Genomic DNA, 18,190 nt, shown 5'->3' on the forward strand with positions numbered 1-18,190 from the left:
AGCTGGCTAGTACTTTTGCAAAGATTTAACTGGATAGGACCTTTTCAAATCAGAAATAAAAAAAAGAACTTAACATTGCCAAACTCTAACCACCTGGGATGACAAACTTGTTCTTAAATATCTTATACTTTACACAATGCTGTGGGCCTCCCAAGTCACCAGTTCACCCTCCATCCTCATACAAAAGTAGCAATGTTATAGTGGAAGAAGAATCAGTCCAAAGGTCAAAGTGCTAGATCTCTATGCAAAGAACCTCCCCTTCTACAGGCAGACTTTCTTCACTGCCCAACCAGTTCCTACTATCAGAGAGACCTGGGAAGAAAAAGAGTGAGGAACTTGTTACTGATTATAATTAAAGCTAATTCAAAAAAGCAGGGGTAGGAAATAAAAGGAAGCAAACACCTGGGTAATGTTTAGAAATTCCCTAACACATGTTATCTTTCTCGTGACAGCTCAAAAAACTTCAGAGATATAACATTCCTATGAAACAAGGATAAGATTAGCCTACTACATTTGGAAAAGTTAATGCTGGCTCGCATTTATACTAAGTATTAAGACCCAGAACTTTCTTAAAGAAGTAATGGGCAAAGCCATTAATAAGGCAGCCAGGGTAAGCTGGAGTCCCTGAATTAGAGTCCTACCTATAGGAGAATGGATAGGGCAGATAAGGAATAACTACAGAAGGGAAAAACAAACAAACAAAAACAAAAGGAAGGTCACTCTACCCGGTTTCAAACTAAATAAACCCTCTGACCTTAACCAAGCCAAAGGAGAACTGCCTTTCCACAGAACACACCAGAGTATCGTTTTGATATTTCTTTTCCCACAGTTACCCTTGATGCTCATTTTAATCCAAAAACAAAAAGAAAAGCAAGTGACATTTTGTGATACAGCCAGCCTCTAGCCAATTCTCAGTACCATATTATACTGCTTCGATGTAAATGCTTCCTTTAGGAGCAACTGGAATAATTCAGTGGTTAATTTTAGGATGAGCTGCATGATGGAGAGAGCCTTGTAGTCAGAGACTTGGGTCTGATTCCTGGCTCTGGTACTTATTAGATGGGTTATCTTATTCAAAAAAGTCTTGGGACTTCCCCGGTCGTCCACTGGTTAAGAATCCATCTTGCAGTGCAGAGGACGCTGGTTGGACCCCTGGTGGCGAAACTAAGATCCCACATGCCGGGGGACAACTGAGCCCCTGCGCCACAACTAGAGAGAAGCCCGCGCACTGCAACAAAAGATCCCAACTAAGACCTGATGCATCCAATAAATAAATAAATATTTTAAAAAGAAAAAGTCTTAATTTCTGAGTCTTAGTTTCCTCATCTTCAAAATGGGACTAGTAATAACTATTCTTTAGGTCTCTGGTAAGAGGGAGAGACAGACTATATAAAGTGGCTGACAAACCATAACAGCTATTATTTCCATGAGCTCCTACTAAATACGGATGCTGTGAAGATATAGGTGAATGTTCTCCTAGTTGCAAATGATAAAATTCCCGAATGTGCTTAGTTTTCAAAATTCTTTTTGTACATCTTTTCTGCCTGTGAGGAATACAGAGGCAAGCAATTAAATTAGCTAAAATTTAGGGGGCACCTAACGGCTTATAAAATGTTTAAGGGCTCAGAGTTAAGGATACCTAAGTCTTAAACAGACACCAAATAATTGGCAGAGGTAAAACGAGAACCCAGGCACCCTAGCAGCCCAGGATGACCTTCCCCCCCCCCCCCCATGATCTCACTGAAGTGCCTGGGCGCTGTTTCTGGTCGGGGTAATTTCCTGCCATATGACTCCTCACTCACCAACACCGCGTGCTGGAAACGAGGCGTTCGTTGGGCCTCCACGCCGCGCTACGAGGCCGGGTATTGAAGGCCGGTTTTGGACTTCGAATATCGGAGGTCACTAAGAGGCCTCTTGAGCAGGGCTCACTCTTATCCGAGTGTAGAGAGGTACCGCTTTCCCCTCTTTCCGAGAATTCCATCGTTCTGACGCCGCGGCGTCCTCCGCCTTCACAACGGCCCCACCTCAGCTTTCCCGCCCTCGGAGCTTGCACGCACGGCGAGCCGCAGTGGGCCGGAACGCGGAGGAATCCGCCGGAATTTGTGGACGGCCCACCGCCTTGCTTTCATTGGGTAGCCTCGTTTTATCTCCGCCCCTAAGTTTTTTACTTTCTCAATGATTGGGCCTGGGCATTGTCCATCCCAACTCTCAGGCACCGCCCACTTCTCACCAGCCACTAGACACCCTGCGCTCTGTGTTCCCTATCGCGTGCACTCCACATCGACGCCTTGTCTAGGTGGGGATTGGGTGCACCTGGCAGTGTACCGAGCCTTGTAGGGACCGGCCCCTCCTCCTGCTCCAACCCCACCTACCGGGCCTCACCTCTCCACCCCGCAGGTCTGGCACTCCGTTGCTTACCTCACCCCACGTGGTCCGCGTTTCCTCCGCCCCTCCCTCCGACCACCGCTCAGAAGCCCTGGCAGCTCTGGTCGAGCGCGCTGGGGGGATGCGCTCCATCAAGGCTCTGCAGAATGCGCTGAGCGGGGCCGGCAGTTACTGCCGGCGGGGAGGCTGGGGTCACCTGAGCCGGAGCCCCCTCCTTGGCGGGGGCGTCCGGCACCACCTCAGTGAGGCCGCGGCGCAGGGCAGGGAGACGCCACACAGCCACCAGCCGCCACACCAGGATCAGTAAGGCTCGCGGGACAGGGGCAGAGGACAGGCACTCTCACTGTCGTTCCAACTAGCTTCCGAGTCCCCTTCCCCAAGGAGCGCATCGCATCTCCCTTCTCCTCTCCTCGCTTACTGGCCTGCGATGCCTTTTCCTTTAGATTTGGGGCTTTGGGTCCGCCGCGCCCGGGCGGTAACGTGCCGTCCGCCCGGCAAGGCGTTTGGGCAGGTCGGTCCTCGGGATGGTGCCTGTCCAAGGTGCGTACTTAATTGGGAGCGCAGGTGGATGCGGAGTGTTGCTTGGTGCGCGTGTCTGAGTGCAGGGCCGTGTGCGCACCGCCCATCCTAATCCTCCTTCTCTCCCCTGTCCTCGTGTGTATATTAGGGGATGCGTGGGTATAGAACAGCCTGCCTAGAGTCCCAGTGTTCTTGGGTCTGTGTGTGGTCGATCTGTGTTTCGGCGTGTGTGATGCTCGTGTGTTACTGGTGCGCAGATACTTGCGTATGTGTTGGGTGTGTACGTTATCAGGGCTCCCTAATCTGTAGAATAAGGGTGGTTCTCCGACTGGTTTTTGAAGGAGGAAAATCTTTATAATGGGGGGGAGAATCATAAGACGCAGATCTCCCAAACCAGAGCCAGTCAGAGCCGTTTTATGTGCTGCTCAGGCGGCTCCCTGATTTAAGGGGTTCTCTTCCCTTGGGTTCTTACTCTGCCCGAGAGGCTGCACCTCTCTCCCCCACCACCCTGGAACACTTGGTGGCTGAGCTTCTTCGAGACGCAGAAACGGAGCTGAGCAGGAAATTTTGTCCTCCCCAGAAGCCAACATAGACACTATCCAAGTAGTCCCTGCTTTTTTATAGCAGGAACAGGAAATGGACCATCTCCCTTGTCATTGATATCTACTGATGACATTCAGAAAGACATGCACACCATAATTAAAGTAGCCAGACAGACTGCTCTGTCCTCTACCTCACCACCACTGGAGTCCCTGTCCTGGACAGGTAACATCCAATAAGGTATTATCTATTTATTATTAATGAGAATTATTATTATGCTGTACTTTTCCATCAGCCTCTTCTCAAGGAGACACAAAATGTTTAAATTTTAAAGAATAAACCCTCTCTCTCCTGGTCTACTCTCCATCCTGACTTTTCCCAAATAATCACCTTGGGAGAAATGGTGGTGGGTTAGAGAAAAGGCTTAACCTTCCTCACCCTCACACCTTCTGTGGGATGGGGAGCAAGAAGCATCCCTGGTTCCTCCACACACACCCTTCCTTACCCTGTAGTGTCAGGTGATGGAAGTGGTTTGTTTTGTTGTTGCTGTTGTTGTTTTAATTGGCATATAGTTTATTTACAATTGGAATTGTTTTTAGGAACCTTAATCCTCTTGCCTATTGCTGCCTGTGCTCCCAGGGACTTCTTGGTAAAGGCCTTGGACCAATGCTCCTTTGGGCAGGAGTTGAGGGCATGGAGGGGGATGGGTTCTGGGAGTGTGACACCATGAGGGGAAGTGTTCTTGGTGGATAAGGAGGGCAGCAAAGAGAAAATGCCCTGTTATTTAGGTTACTGTCTTGTTTCTTTAATATTTAACTTTATTTCTAATTATTAAAGAAGAACCAGGTAAATAGAGTATCAAGAAGAAAATCAAGATCTCAATATTAGAGGGAACCATATATCCATATTTAATATCTATCCATGATTTAAACCATATATATACTCTATATGTATATATAAAATTAAACAAAAATAGGATCATAGTATTCCTATTCTTTGGTAGCCTATATTTCCCATTTATGAACAGCTGTTAATATGATTTAATGTGGGCATGCATGATGTCATCTTAATGGATGCCATTTTGCCTTTTTTTTTTTTTTTTTTTTTTTTTTTGCGGTACACGGGCCTCTCACTGTTGTGGCCTCTCCCGTTGCGGAGCGCAGGCTCAGCGGCCACGGCTCACGGGCGCAGCCGCTCCGCGGCATGTGGGATCTTCCCGGACCGGGGCACGAACCCGTGTCCCCTGCATCGGCAGGCGGACTCTCAACCACTGCGCCACCAGGGAAGCCCCCATTTTGCCATTTTAAGATTCCATTGTATGAGGTATCACAGTTTATTTAACCAGTCTTCAATTTGGTTACTCCATATTCTTATGCACTTGTTCAATTATTTCTTAAATTCCTAGGAAATTTTGCTCCCCAGAGACATGTCACTGATATTTTGTATAACCTTCTAGAGATATTTTATGCATATATCAGCAAATATATGTTGATATTATTTCCACTTTTTACAAATGGTATCATACTATACATATTATTCTGCACCTTACCCCACCCCCAACATTATCTTGCAGCTCAATCCATATCTTGGTCAAAGGGTATGCAATTTTTTTTTTTAAATGCTTGTGATACATTCAGCCGTGTGGCATTGTTTCCTGTCTTCCTTCATTTTCCAGGCAAGGAGACCTGGCCTCAAAATATTCCTGCATACTTTCCTTCTTGAGTTATTCCTCAGATAGCTTTTTCCTCCCTTCCTCTGCCACCACATGGATCCTTTCCTCCCTATAGGCACCAGCCTCATTATAACAACTGGATTTCTTCAGAAACAGAAGGACTCCCCCCTCTCCTGGTATTCCTCCTGGCCCAAAACACACACATGCCTGGTCTATGCCAAGTTTCTTGAGAGGCTTTTTATTTTTAAATGCATTGTTTCAATAGATAATATATTCATAATCATATATCAATATATCATATCCATTAGGTAAAATGTACATATTTGTATGATTCAAAATTCAAAATATATAAAAAGATATATAGTGGGAAGTATCCCTCTTGCTTCTTTTGCCCAGCACCTGCTTCATCTCCCTAGAGGGAGCTAAATCAGTCTTACCGGTTTCTTATATATCCTTCCAGAAATATTTTATGCCTGAAAAAACATACATATATGTGTTCCCTTTTAAGCATAAATGGTACCATATACTATAAACGCTGTTTTACAGCTTTCTTCTTTTAGTTAATATTACATCTTAAAGATCATTCCATATCAATACTTAAAGCATGCCCTCATTTCTTTTTTCTACACTGCATAATATTCCATCATATGAATATACCCTAATTTACCTAACCAGTTCCCTGTTGATGCACATTTAGGTTGTTTCCAGTGTTATTATTACTAACAATGCAATGAATGACTGTGAATATGTTACCTTGTAGGTACGTGAATACACTTATATGGTAAATACCTGGAAGTCAAATTGTTGGATCTAAGGGTTTTGAAGGGTCTAATCTCATAGTTATCATATTTGGAATGGAGCTGATAAAATAATTCCTCTAAATCTGTTAACATATTAATAGAAGAAATCTTGAAGATCAAAAATCTTTAGTACCTGTATTTTTCGGTGCTATAATCCAGTGAGAGAGATACTTTAGGGAACAGGGGTATTCCTAGAAATGTAACTTGGTGATTCTTTATTGAAGATCCATAGTGTGCTAGGGACTTTGCTCAATTCTAGGAAGACAAAGATGTATAAAACACGAAGACATAACAGTGGAGCAAGGGAGATTGTCTTCTGTCAATAAGATGGTATGTTGTGTCATACCAGCAGCATAAGCAAAATCAAGAAGTTTGGGGAAGGCTTTACAGAGTTAGTAACATTTGATCTGGACCTTGAGGGATAAGCAGGACTGTGCAGGTGAAGGAGGAAAAGGTCTTTCCATGCAGAAGTTTCAGTGTAAACAACAAGGGCCAGGAAGCCTGACAGTGCCTAGGCCACCTATTTATTACCTGGCATAACTGGAGTATGGGGGCATAGTGGAGAATAGGAAAGGAATATTGACAGGTTTTAAAGAGCCTTGAATGCCATACCAAGAAATAAGAACTTATTTTGTAGGCACTGGGGAGCTATCAAAGGTTTTTGAGTAGAGAAATGATATTTGAGTTTTAGAAAGATAACTGGCACATTGTGGAAGATGGGTTGCAAGTCAAGAAAGTGTAGGAGCAGATAGGTAACAGACAACAAGGAGCTACTGAGCATCTACTTTGTGAAAGATGGTTTTTCATGGAATGGCATTTAAATTAAACCTCACATCACCCATGTGAAGCAGATGTTAAACCCTCATTTTAGGGATGAGGAAACAGGTTCAGCTTTATTAAATAACCTGACTTACTATCCATATTAAGATCACAGCTATTAAAGGCAAACTCTGGTTCTTTCTACAACACCGTGCTAGCACAGGGGAAGAGAAGAAAAGAGGGTGGATTTGAGAGACATTATGGAGGTAGATTCATCCAATGTTGATTATGAACGTAAGGTATGGGAATTATCCAAATGATTCCACATTTCCGGCTTGCCCCCGCCCCCGGGTAAGTGGTAACACTATTAATCCAAATGGGAATCACAAGAGGAGGAGCAGAGGGAGGGAAGCAAGATGATCTAAGGCTTGGACATGTTGAGTCTGCAGTGCCTATGGGACATCTAGAAAACGAAGTATTTAGAAGGCAACTAGAAATAAATGTCTGAAGTTTAGGAACAAAAGAAAGTTAGAGAATAGGATTTAAGACTTCTCAGGACCGATGTGAAGGTTGGAATTATAGGGGTAGATCAGATGGTTCAGGGAGAAGGTGTAGACTGAGGACACCTACCTGCTGCTAAGCCCTTGTTCTAGGAGGAGGAGCAGGGAGGAGTTCTCAGGTTCCTGTCCTCCTCCCCTGTCTCTGCCCCCAAACAGTGATTCGTCAGAGAGTGGCATGCTGTCCCGTCTGGGTGATCTGCTCTTCTACACTATTGCTGAGGGACAGGAACGAATCCCTATCCACAAGTTCACTACTGTAAGTTCCTCTCTACCTGCTCAGAACACTGATCTCTTAGGATCTCTGGAAACTGGGGAAAGGAAGGTAGGACAAGTACAGGGCAGCTAATGGGTTGCTTCATGAGGATGAAGAATAGCTGATGATAGCAGATACCTAGGCTGATGAGGCAATCCCATCCCTGCCCTGGGTGGGATGATTCAACCCTCTGACTCAGCCCATCTTTTTGGTTTGTGACTTTGACCTAAGGGGTTCAGAAACCAGCTGCCTTGGTGAAAAAGGGCAGGAAACCCCTATTAGCCTTCAAAACTGTTATATTCCATCCTTTCTTGGTCTGCAAACCCATTTCTTCCACCTGTTGTAGTAGTTGGGGTTGAGTTAATTGTTATCCATTGGGAAAAATGATTAGGATTAGATTATTGTCCTTGTAGCTGACCTTACCAGGCTCCTTTCCCCTGAAGGCACTGAAGGCCACTGGACTGCAGACGTCAGATCCCCGGCTCCGGGACTGCATGAGCCAGATGCGCCGCATGGTTCGAGAGACCAGCAGTGGTGGCCTCTTGGACCGAGATCTCTTCCGAAAGTGAGGGCCCCGGAAACAAGGGCACTGCTCTCAAAGCAGTTCTTTGGACACAGACTTTGACAGCAGGAAGGGATACTGGGGATTGGCTAATTCAACCCCTCAACTTTATTACTTATTACACAAGTAACACATATATATGCCTATATGTATTGTAAAAGTTCAAGCAACAGAGAAATACATGTTCTCCTTTCCCTCTCTCCCCTATCCCTGTCCCTTTTCCCAGAAGTAAACGTTGTTAACAGATTAGTAGATATCTTCCAGATAATGTCCTAAGCATTTACATATATATAGGAATATATGTAAACATACTTGTATAATTTAAGATTTAAAATATAAAGATGACCTACCATACATATTATTCAGGTATTTATTTTTTCTCCTATCCCAAGACACTGTGTCTTGGAGTATCTTTCCATATCATTACAACCCCTCATTTTAGAGGCATAGAAACTTAAGACCCAGAAAGATCAAGTGATATGCCAAAGGTTACACAGCTGTTGGTCCCAAACCCAGTGACCACTCACACTTTCTTTGTTCCCAACTTCCATGGCTCCAGAGTGAGTCACAGCTGCATCTCTCCAGCCCCCTAACCCAATCGTGTCTGGGATCCAGGTGTGTGAGCAGGAACATTGTGCTCCTGACCCAGGCATTCCGAAAGAAGTTCGTCATTCCTGATTTTGAGGAGTTCACGAGCCATGTGGACCGCATCTTTGAGGATGCCAAAGAGCTCACTGGAGGCAAAGTGAGGGCCAGGGGACTGAGGGATGGGCAAGGGCTCTGGACCAGATATACCTTGCTTCTCAGAGATTTCCTGGGGCTGGGAATCCAGTGGATGAGTGATGAGAAGCAGAACCTCTAAAAATGGGGACAAGGGCTTTATGTATTTTACCTGTGATTTCTAGAGCAGGTGAGGGAATCTGAAGTTTTTATGGAGACAGCTGACATAAGGATTCAATAGAACTTTGAAAGAGACCTACAGGATAATTAAGCCTAAGAGCAGAAAAGGGAAGCTGACCCCAGAATTCTCTTTATACCTTCTTTGGGCTTTACTGCCATCTCTATGGGAGTGGGGCTGCAGAAATATAAGGCCTTCTAGGACTTAAGGCTTGGGTGTCTCTAGGAACAACAGGCAGGAGGGAACCCTGTGTGTCTTGCAGAAGACAGAATTTTAGCTTTTATCTAAAAGATTCTCCTGACCTGAACCTCAGCTCTGTTCCCCCTCTCCACATCCATGTCTTCATCCTGTCTCTGTTTTCTCTACCCACTCATACCCAGGTGGCGGCCTACATCCCTCAGCTGGCCAAGTCAAATCCAGATCTGTGGGGCGTCTCCCTGTGCACTGTGGATGGTCAGCGGTGAGATGCTGGGTGAGGAAGGGGAGGCAGGGCACACGGGCAGAGCATAGTCCGACCCCTTTCATGGCACCTGCTTGCCTCCAGGCACTCCGTGGGCCACACAAAGATCCCCTTCTGCCTGCAGTCCTGTGTGAAGCCCCTCACCTATGCCATCTCCATAAGCACCCTAGGCACTGACTACGTGCACAAGTTCGTGGGCAAGGAGCCCAGCGGCCTGCGCTACAATAAGCTCTCCCTCAATGAGGAAGGTGAGCACTCCCTGGGCTCAGACCAGACTCACAGATGCCCCCTTCTTACCCTACCCTCCTCCCAAGGGTGTGTGTTTCTCTGCCCTTCCTGATCAGCTCTGTCACTCCATCCTCCCCAGAAAAGAGATCTTTCCCATTTACCCTACAGAGTGGGCAGGCGGTAAAGGTTTTGCGCAGTGGCTGGTAAGACTCTGGGTGGTTTGTATTTCCCCAGGAATCCCCCATAACCCCATGGTCAATGCTGGTGCCATTGTTGTGAGCTCCCTGATCAAGGTCAGTGCCACCCTAGCCTTCTGGAAGGTACTGTTCTCTAAACCCCCTTGTTCCTATATCCCTCGTATCTGCCTGTCTCTCCAGGGAGATTGGTGGGGACTTGATTCCTTTGAGGGTGCCCAGGAGGCAGTGAAGACACAGCAGGGACTCACAAATTATGCTGAGGATGTTAGTAAATGGAACTGTATCCCAGCTCCTACCCATGAGTCTGGAGCCCAGAGCTTCCTGGCTCTGAGGGAAGTGAGCAGGTCCTGACCCCAGCCTAGCACGAAGGACCAAATGCCACACACAGGGGGAGGACAGCTCTGTTAGGTACTGATTGGCCACTTGTGGGTGAGGGACACATGGAAAGAAGGGTGAATGGCCAGAACAGGGCAGCTATTCACGTCACCTGGAGCTGTGAGTTGGCCTTGAGCAAGGGTGTCTGGCCAGCCTGTCAGCTGTAGGTCTCCCAGGGCTTGAGCAAGAACCTGAGAGCAGTGTGGGCAGCAACAATCCAGAGCCAATCACAGCCCTTCCTGGGGAAGGTGGTGTTAGGAACCCTCCCCCCAGGGACCCAAGTGTCAGAGTCCCTGTGGTGTTGACACTATAGCTGACGAGTACAGGAAGCAATTGTTGGGGGGGGGGGGGGGATGGACCAGGCGGATGGACCAGGCTCAGGCTCTCCCCTTGCTCCGGGATAGCTCTATCTACAGCCCTGTATCTGGGGCCTGCTTCATCCCATTCCCATCGAAACAGGCCCTACTGACTTGACTCTTAGCTAAAATCTTTAGCTTTATTTCAGTTATCAATATAATTGATATAATTGAATATTATAATGTATGCAACACACACCGTCCTCCCATTCCCATCACTCACTCCAGTCTTGGACATGGCCATGGGAGTCAGGGGTAGGACAGAGGAAGCCTCCAGCCTGGGGTGTAAGGAATGAGGATGGGGACCAGGAATAGGGGTGGGGCTTGGGAACAGGATTGGAATCAGGAAAGTGAAAGTGGGAGTCAGGGATGAGGGTTGGCATTGAGAATGGAAATGAGAGTGAGACTCAGGGATGGGTGAGACTCATAGCTGGGGTGAGCTTATCTGTACTCATTACCTGATAATAAAATCTAAATGATTTGGTTTTTAAGATCACTAGGTATGCATGGATATAAAAAAGTCTCAGTTGTTAAAAAAAAAAAATTGTGAAATGCAACACACACCCAGCAGCAAAACCGGTCTAACACTTTATCTCCACTACATCCTTCTGACCCTCCCTGTCATCCTCCTAGGCTTAGAATACTGATATCTCTTTTTGTCTCCTTGCAGATGGACTGTAACAAAGCAGAGAAGTTTGATTTTGTAAGTTCCCTCACTGCTCAGCCCCTGGCTGCTTTTCTCCATGGCATGTTGTCCATTCCAGCTGCCCCAGTGCCTGGCTCTAACCCCACTCTGATGGTGCACCAGCCCACACTAGAAGCCTTATTTACAGAGGTGTAGGAATCTGCTGGCATGAGGGAAGAAAGCCTCCTGAAGTCACTGCTGGGATAAGGGCTGAGGAGTGCAGAAGGGTTAATCAGCCTATGTGTTTACTAGGGGTCCTTACGCATGGGGTGCCTCCCATGCCCCTTTTTCTCTTCCAGGTCTTGCAGTATCTGAATAAAATGGCTGGGAATGAATACATGGGTTTCAGCAATGCCACGTAAGGCCCTGTTCACAGGATTGGCTGAATGTGTGTGTGGATGTGTGTTTGAGTGTGTGTGTGTGTGTATACGTATGTGGGGGGCGGGGAATGGAGGAGGAGGATAGAATCTTAGGAAGAAGAAATCCCAGGGGAACCTTGGCCTTTCAGCTTCCTCTGAGCCCCTTCATGGACATTTGTTTGCTTTGTAAAAGGATTTGTTCCATTTCTATTTGGTACTTAATGAGAAGGACAGTGTGAGAGTTTGCACCTGGGCCCTCTCTTGCCAAGTCTCTCAAAGCCAAAAACCTCATTTTCCTAGACTAGATGACTAGATCATTTTGGGTTTGGTTTTGTTTTTCACACTTTACAATAAAGCTGGAACCAGTGCTTTCTCAGGTTCAGGAGTTTTCTCCAGTGTAAGTGTGAGAATTAATAAAGGGGCTGATTTCGTTTGACATGTGTGATCTAGTTCTGTCTCTCTCAGGGAAGGTATTTTTCCCCCTTCTCCTCACACCCATCCCTCAAATGTCAAGTACTAAATTGGGTGTTTGCTTCAGATTCCAGTCAGAGAAGGAAACAGGGGATCGGAATTATGCCATCGGCTATTATCTAAAGGAAAAGAAGGTAACTGGGAGAGGCCGGTACAAAGTCCCTGGAAATTCTGTGGCTGGTGGAAGGGCGATGGGGGCTGGGGACTTCAGCTGAGGTCCTGGCAGTGTGACAGGGGCTGCTGATGGCCTGAGAAACGCTCTCCCCTCTTCTTCCTTGCAGTGCTTTCCTAAAGGGGTGGACATGATGGCTGCCCTGGATCTCTACTTCCAGGTAAGCAGATGCCGCCATTCAGCCCAGCGCCAAGGGAACGGGACACACTGCCTTCCTTGCTCTGACCCACAAGAGGGATACTCATCTCCAGTGGTTCTGGCATCCTTCAGAAACACCAGGGGAACTTACTGAAGGATCAGGATGTCAAGAACATTGCTCTACACCTCAGAGCACAGCATTCAGGTCCACACCGGACCCTCACCTCTGCCTCGTCTCCACAGCTCTGCTCCGTGGAGGTGACCTGTGAATCAGGCAGTGTCATGGCAGCCACCCTGGCCAATGGCGGGATCTGCCCCATCACAGGCGAGAGCGTGCTAAGCGCTGAAGCAGTGCGCAACACCCTCAGCCTCATGCACTCCTGCGGCATGTATGACCTCTCGGGCCAGTTTGCTTTCCATGTGAGTGCTTCTGGCCCTGCCATCCATTTGCCATGAGCCCAGAGCCAAGAAAAGGGGACACCGAGTCTCTGAAGGTGGAGAGGTGGACACCTGTTCCTGCCTCTCACTCACTAACTTCCAGCCGGGCAATTAGGCCAAGAATCCTTAGGGGAGTTTGTCAAACACAGTAAGTCCCTCAAACACATAAACACATGACAGTGCAACTTCAGAACCACTCCTCTGCTGCCCCTCACATGGCTGGTGATTCTCTTCCAGGTCTCATACAGGATGTCCCTTCCAAAGAGAGGCTTTTCTGACCACCCTCTCTCCAGTGGGCTCTCCCTCCCACATCATTCTCTATCACAGCACCCTCCTTTTTTTCTAACATGTTATCATAAGTTGTGATTATTTTTGTCTATTTGTTTGTTTACCTATTTATTGTCTCTGTCCTACCACCAGAATGTAAGTTAACTGAGAGACCCTGTCCTAGTCCTAGCATATCATCAGGCACAGAGTACATACTCAGTAAATATTTCCTTACTGAAGCCATAAATTTAAGAGGGCGCAGGGGAGGACAGGAGTAAGAAAAGCTAATTAACAAGCCAATAGGTTGAGATGGCTGTGGCCTTGCCCATTAAGTCATTTGGGATAGACTAACTTGTTAACACAGAGTTGGGGCACCTCTTGCTCATTCACAGTTCCAACTTTGTCCCCAAGGTGGGCCTGCCAGCCAAGTCAGCTGTGTCAGGAGCCATCCTCCTGGTGGTGCCCAATATCATGGGAATGATGTGTCTATCACCTCCCCTGGACAAGCTGGGGAACAGCTATAGGGGTGTCAGCTTCTGCCAAGTAAGTCACTTTGCATATAGTACTTAATATTTTTGAAGGAGAAAATAAAGCAATTTTGAGCTCCTACTAAGTGCAGGGAGGAAGTAAACAATCTTTTTGCCTTACAATCCTAGAAGTTGGTATCTCTCTTCAATTTCCACAACTATGACAACCTGAGGCACTGCGCTCGGAAATTAGACCCACGGCGTGAAGGAGGAGAAGTTCGGGTAAGGAAAACCCCAGGTGGCTTGTAAGACTATTTCAGAAGAGAATATTCCGTAACACTTCAGTAAAACCCTTGGCTAAGCATCCATGGGGGAGGGCGACAGGGTAGAGCTGGGCATGGGTGGGTTCAAAGTCACAGTTAATCTCAGGTGGGTATGATTTGTTTTCCAGAACAAAACTGTGGTGAACCTGTTATTTGCTGCCTATAGTGGAGATGTCTCAGCTCTTCGAAGGTACTTCTACTCTAACCAAATAAACACAATAAAATACTGCTGGTCAGAGATCTCATTAGCCGTCAACATAGCAATATAGTTAAGTGCTTCAGCCTTAGAGTCAGACTGAATGGTCAGAGACTACATTTAAATGAGTTTTTTAAAAAAAGTACAGTGACTGCCATGTGATAAGAACTTAATTAATGGTAGCCACTGTTATGATTAACCTGGGTGTTAAAAGCAGAGTCCTAGGAGGCTGGTAAGGACCCTGCCTCAAATGGATTACCAACATCAACAAATATGTACTGGGTACCTACTACAGGTAGGCAGTGATGTTTCTGGAACCATCACACTCCTATCTCTCTGACGTAGGAGTAACAGTCTCATCTGGATAGAGAACATAGACTGTACATGGTCTACAGATCTTGGTATAAGCTCTGTTTTGCTTTTTCTGGAACTCATCCAGTCTGACCCCACTTCAGAAAGGATACCAGTGATTCTAGGCTGATCTGGGTAACTCCAGCTACTTTCCACTCCTCTCAGGTTTGCCTTGTCAGCCATGGACATGGAACAGAAAGACTATGACTCCCGCACAGCCCTGCATGTTGCTGCAGCTGAAGGTATCTGAAGGTTAAATAAGAGAGGAAGCAAATCCTAAGACCTTTCTTTTCTACCAAGAGTACCCCCCCATTGTATGTGCCCTCAAGGTTACAAGGGCAGCAACTAGTTTTGTCCAGCTGTGCTTCAGTTTGCAGGCTCTTATTGGGTGCTGCAGGGAGCGAAAATGGGAAGAGGCCTTTCCCCCCTCCCCTTTTAGTTCAGACTCCAGCTGCCAAGGGTCTGTACTAACGTTAACACCAAAAGGGTCAGGATCTATACCCTCTCATTTTCCTTCTGCCTATATTCCTAGGACACACTGAAGTTGTTAAATTCCTTATTGAGGCTTGCAAAGTGAATCCTTTTGTCAAGGACAGGTGAGTAGGATTAAGCTGAAAGTGGGGGGAAGGGAGGTGGGCAGCAGCTTCTCCACCACGGCCCTCCAGCCACCACAGTTATGTATATAACCAGGGCACTCTTGATGTCTTCTTTGCCTGATCATGGTCTTTGTTCCTCCTCTCAGGTGGGGCAACATCCCCCTGGATGATGCTGTGCAGTTCAACCACCTGGAGGTGGTTAAACTGCTCCAAGATTACCAGGACTCATACACACCATCTGAGACTCAGGCTGAAGCAACAGCTGAGGCCCTGTCCAAAGAGAACTTAGAGAGCATGGTGTGAGCATGGGGCATGCACAGTCCCTGCATAAGAGAAGCACGAGCTGGCCACACACTTAACATATAACCACCAAACATGCTACAGAGGGCCACACTGCTTCATTGGTGGTGGGGGGAGGGGCGGGGGGCAGTACTTTCAGTGAGAGTCAAAATACCCCATTCCCTTGGCAGACAGAGTATAGAGAAGTGCCTTTGTGGACTCCTGCAGTAGAGCTATCCATGAAGATTGTGGGCTTCTTTAAGGGACAGCCTAATGGCTTAGCCCACTCCAGATCATCCCAGGTCTTCACGCAGGTCCCCTCTTCCTCTCTCTAAAGAAGCCATTATGAGAGAGAGATACTCTGGTACGGGGCTCTAGCCACCACGCATATGTATATATCCACAGACAAAGAGAGGAGCTATGCACCAGGCTTTAGTCGTCTGGAGAGATCTGCCCCCCTTGGCCAGGAAGTGCTGCTACTGCTAACAGCAATTTTATAGACAGAGGAAGTATTTTGTGCTCAAATAAACTTTAATTACACAAATTATTATTTTTGCTAGACCCAGTCCTTCTCTTTCTCCCCTAGGGCCATCCAGCTGCATCACCATCATAAAGATAGAGTAAGATGGAACCACAGGGTCATACAGAGCCCAAAGAATACATATTTCACATATATACTCACCCCACTAGGTTTTCTTCAATCCCAAATACTGCTTTAGGTTAAGTGTATTCTGCTCCAAGTGGGGACAAGTGCTTGGGTCTGAACAGGCCCCAAAATGGATTGTGCAAGACTTCAGGCCTCCCTCCTCCCTCTGGAAGTTACAACTATAGCAGAAATGAAGATGGAACTTCTCAAGAATAAAGTTTCTAGTACTAATCCCCACATGTCTCTTCCCCTTTGGTCATGGTTGTAACTGGTTCAATGATTGCAACAGATTGACCAAGTGTCAGAGGTGTGCAAATTAAGGCAGATGGACTCAGGGTGAGGAGAGCTGCAGCTGTCTGGGGCTGAGAGTCTGTAACACTGAGGTATTAGGCAGGGAGGGCTCTGTTCTCATTCTGACACAGTCAATAAAGCACTACCTGAGGGAGCCAGAGCCCAAACTCTGTACGTGCTGTACAGAAAGGGCAAAGTCATTCACTGCACCACTCCTCCAGCCAGAGGTAGAAAGGATTTACTCTGGAGAGATTCGGTAGAGCCCCCAAAACAAACAGGTTACATGTGGGCAAAGGGAAGGAGAAGTAGCACAGTGATGAATAAATTCAAACAAAGCTGAAAAGTAAGACCCTAGGACTGAATACAGTCTGAGAAAGTCCTGGGCACAGGGAGGCAGAGAGACTGAAGGAAGCAAGTCAGAGAAAGTACATTCATGGTAGCCTAGGAAATTGGCAATAGTCTGGGGGAGGGGAGAGGGTAGCTGTATGCCTAGCTTTCACAAGGTAGGGGAGAGGAAGCTGACAGATATTGCACAGAGGACCCATCACTGAATTGTGGGAGCTAGCAGTTGCTTGGGGCACAGTTAAAAGGTTTCAGACACTTGGATCAGGAGGCTGGCCAAGAGCGTGATTAGGGACTCCAGTGATGGACATACTAGAGGCCTTCAGGCACCTCAAGCCCCGAATGGGTCAGCAGCTCTCCATCCCAAAGGGCAAAAGCAGGCACCACTGGACCCCGGAAATCTGTCTGTAGTGTGTGGACCACAGCAACCCGGCTCACATCCACCAGACTCAGCTTCTGGGCCTCATACTCCAGCAGCAGCCCCACCTTCTCTGGCTGCCCAATGCCCTCAATAGGGGCTTTCTCGTTGGCCAACATGGTGTGCCACTTGCGCTGAGCATAGATGAACACCCAGGAACGATCGTCAACACCGATGCAGCTATCCCGGGAAATATCCACGTCTGCCACTCCTATCCGGAATTGCTGGGAGCGCTTCACTGTCACCTCCCAGTAGTGCCTGCCACTGGTAACCGCTGTGTCTGCCAGCACCACTGCCCACTCCCGGAAACGCTCCACATTCGGGGCCAATTTTGTGGGCTCCAATCCCACCATGCCGTATTTGACACCTGTGTCACCTTTGAAGAGTGCCAGGCTGCTGTGAGCAGTCTTTTCTTCCAGTTTGAAACTGACGCCTGCGGGCAGAGCAAAGAGACTGGATAATGATGTGCGCTAGAACTCTAGAACCAGTGACGTACATATTCCGATCTGAAACAGGCAGTCAAGAGATCACGAGGAAACACGGAAGAGTCGGAACGTCAAGCGGGTAAGACAGTGGGGGCGCTTTGGTATGGGCAGCCCAAGGATCCGAAAAACTCGGACTGGGGAAGCCCTTGAATTTAGAGAAACCAGAGAGTGTCCCAGGTTTGGAATCTCAAGACCAACGCGGTGGGGGAGGGGGAATGAGTCGAAGGGGCTGGAGTTGTTTCTCCGAGCGGGCTCCAGGAATAACAGACGGAAACTATTTTGGAAGTAAAAGAGAGTAAAATGATATAATCCTACCTCTGCGGGCATCTATGGCGGCAACCCCCAATCGTTTGGCTCCCCAGCGGCTCAGGCACAGCGAACGACCAAAGGGCAGCGCCATCTTACGCCACGGATGAACAGGGCACGCCCCCCACCCCGCCCCCCTCCGCACTGGCTGAGACCCCCTCCATCTGCCCGCCTGCTCCCCTGGCACTTTGTGCGCGAGAGGCAGCAGCGCAGTGTGATGACGTAAGAGAGCCAGCGCCCCGCAGGGAGCCGCCATTTTAGTGAATTCTGTTCTGGTTGCATCCGGAACAGTTTATTCAATTTTTCCGCGGAGAAGAATGCTGTTCACGTTTTAACTAAATAGGACGTTTAGAAAGATGGTGTAACAAGATGGTTAAAGGTATAGATTTCAGAATT

The 18,190-nt window shown here is 47.4% G+C and overlaps 2 protein-coding genes across 5 annotated transcripts; one reads left to right on the plus strand and one right to left on the minus strand.

Moving 5' to 3' along the window:
* The first annotated feature begins 1,923 nt into the window (after window positions 1-1,923).
* GLS2 (glutaminase 2) lies at window positions 1,924-15,851 on the plus strand. Of its 4 annotated transcripts, XM_065888013.1 has the most exons (19): window positions 1,924-2,688; window positions 7,392-7,491; window positions 7,932-8,053; window positions 8,666-8,795; window positions 9,329-9,408; window positions 9,493-9,656; window positions 9,871-9,929; window positions 11,235-11,267; window positions 11,549-11,607; window positions 12,147-12,213; window positions 12,361-12,411; window positions 12,633-12,809; window positions 13,506-13,637; window positions 13,751-13,843; window positions 14,013-14,074; window positions 14,597-14,673; window positions 14,964-15,027; window positions 15,174-15,662; window positions 15,710-15,851. In XM_065888013.1, exons 1-18 carry the CDS (start codon window positions 2,507-2,509, stop codon window positions 15,328-15,330), a joined length of 1,809 nt encoding a protein of 602 aa, XP_065744085.1. In that variant the 5' UTR covers window positions 1,924-2,506; the 3' UTR covers window positions 15,331-15,662; window positions 15,710-15,851. The 4 variants fall into 4 exon arrangements, with proteins under 4 accessions (XP_065744085.1, XP_065744087.1, XP_065744086.1 ...); XM_065888015.1 differs by lacking the exon at window positions 15,710-15,851 and having other exon boundaries at window positions 2,507-2,601; window positions 7,389-7,491; window positions 15,174-15,330; XM_065888014.1 differs by lacking the exons at window positions 1,924-2,688; window positions 15,710-15,851 and adding an exon at window positions 2,813-2,925 and having other exon boundaries at window positions 15,174-15,330.
* On the minus strand, window positions 15,819-17,913 carry SPRYD4 (SPRY domain containing 4). The gene is made up of 2 exons (XM_065888017.1): window positions 17,804-17,913; window positions 15,819-17,436 (listed from the first exon to the last, which is right to left on the minus strand). Exons 1-2 carry the CDS (start codon window positions 17,886-17,888, stop codon window positions 16,898-16,900), a joined length of 624 nt encoding a protein of 207 aa, XP_065744089.1. The 5' UTR covers window positions 17,889-17,913; the 3' UTR covers window positions 15,819-16,897.
* Between the last annotated feature and the right edge of the window lie 277 nt (window positions 17,914-18,190).

This window comes from Phocoena phocoena, chromosome 11 (genome assembly GCF_963924675.1).
Source record: "Phocoena phocoena chromosome 11, mPhoPho1.1, whole genome shotgun sequence".
NCBI lineage: Eukaryota > Metazoa > Chordata > Mammalia > Artiodactyla > Phocoenidae > Phocoena > Phocoena phocoena.

Bases quoted from the DNA above. Each gene is read 5' to 3' on its own strand.
- GLS2 (XM_065888013.1), top strand. From the start codon at position 2,507: ATGCGCTCCATCAAGGCTCTGCAGAATGCGCTGAGCGGGGCCGGCAGT. The intron at 11,608-12,146 runs GTAAGGCCCTGT...TGTTTGCTTCAG, and splicing joins ATGGGTTTCAGCAATGCCAC to ATTCCAGTCAGAGAAGGAAA. The intron at 15,028-15,173 runs GTGAGTAGGATT...TCCTCCTCTCAG, and splicing joins AATCCTTTTGTCAAGGACAG to GTGGGGCAACATCCCCCTGG.
- SPRYD4 (XM_065888017.1), bottom strand. From the start codon at position 17,888: ATGGCGCTGCCCTTTGGTCGTTCGCTGTGCCTGAGCCGCTGGGGAGCC. The intron at 17,437-17,803 runs GTAGGATTATAT...CTCTGCCCGCAG, and splicing joins CGCCATAGATGCCCGCAGAG to GCGTCAGTTTCAAACTGGAA.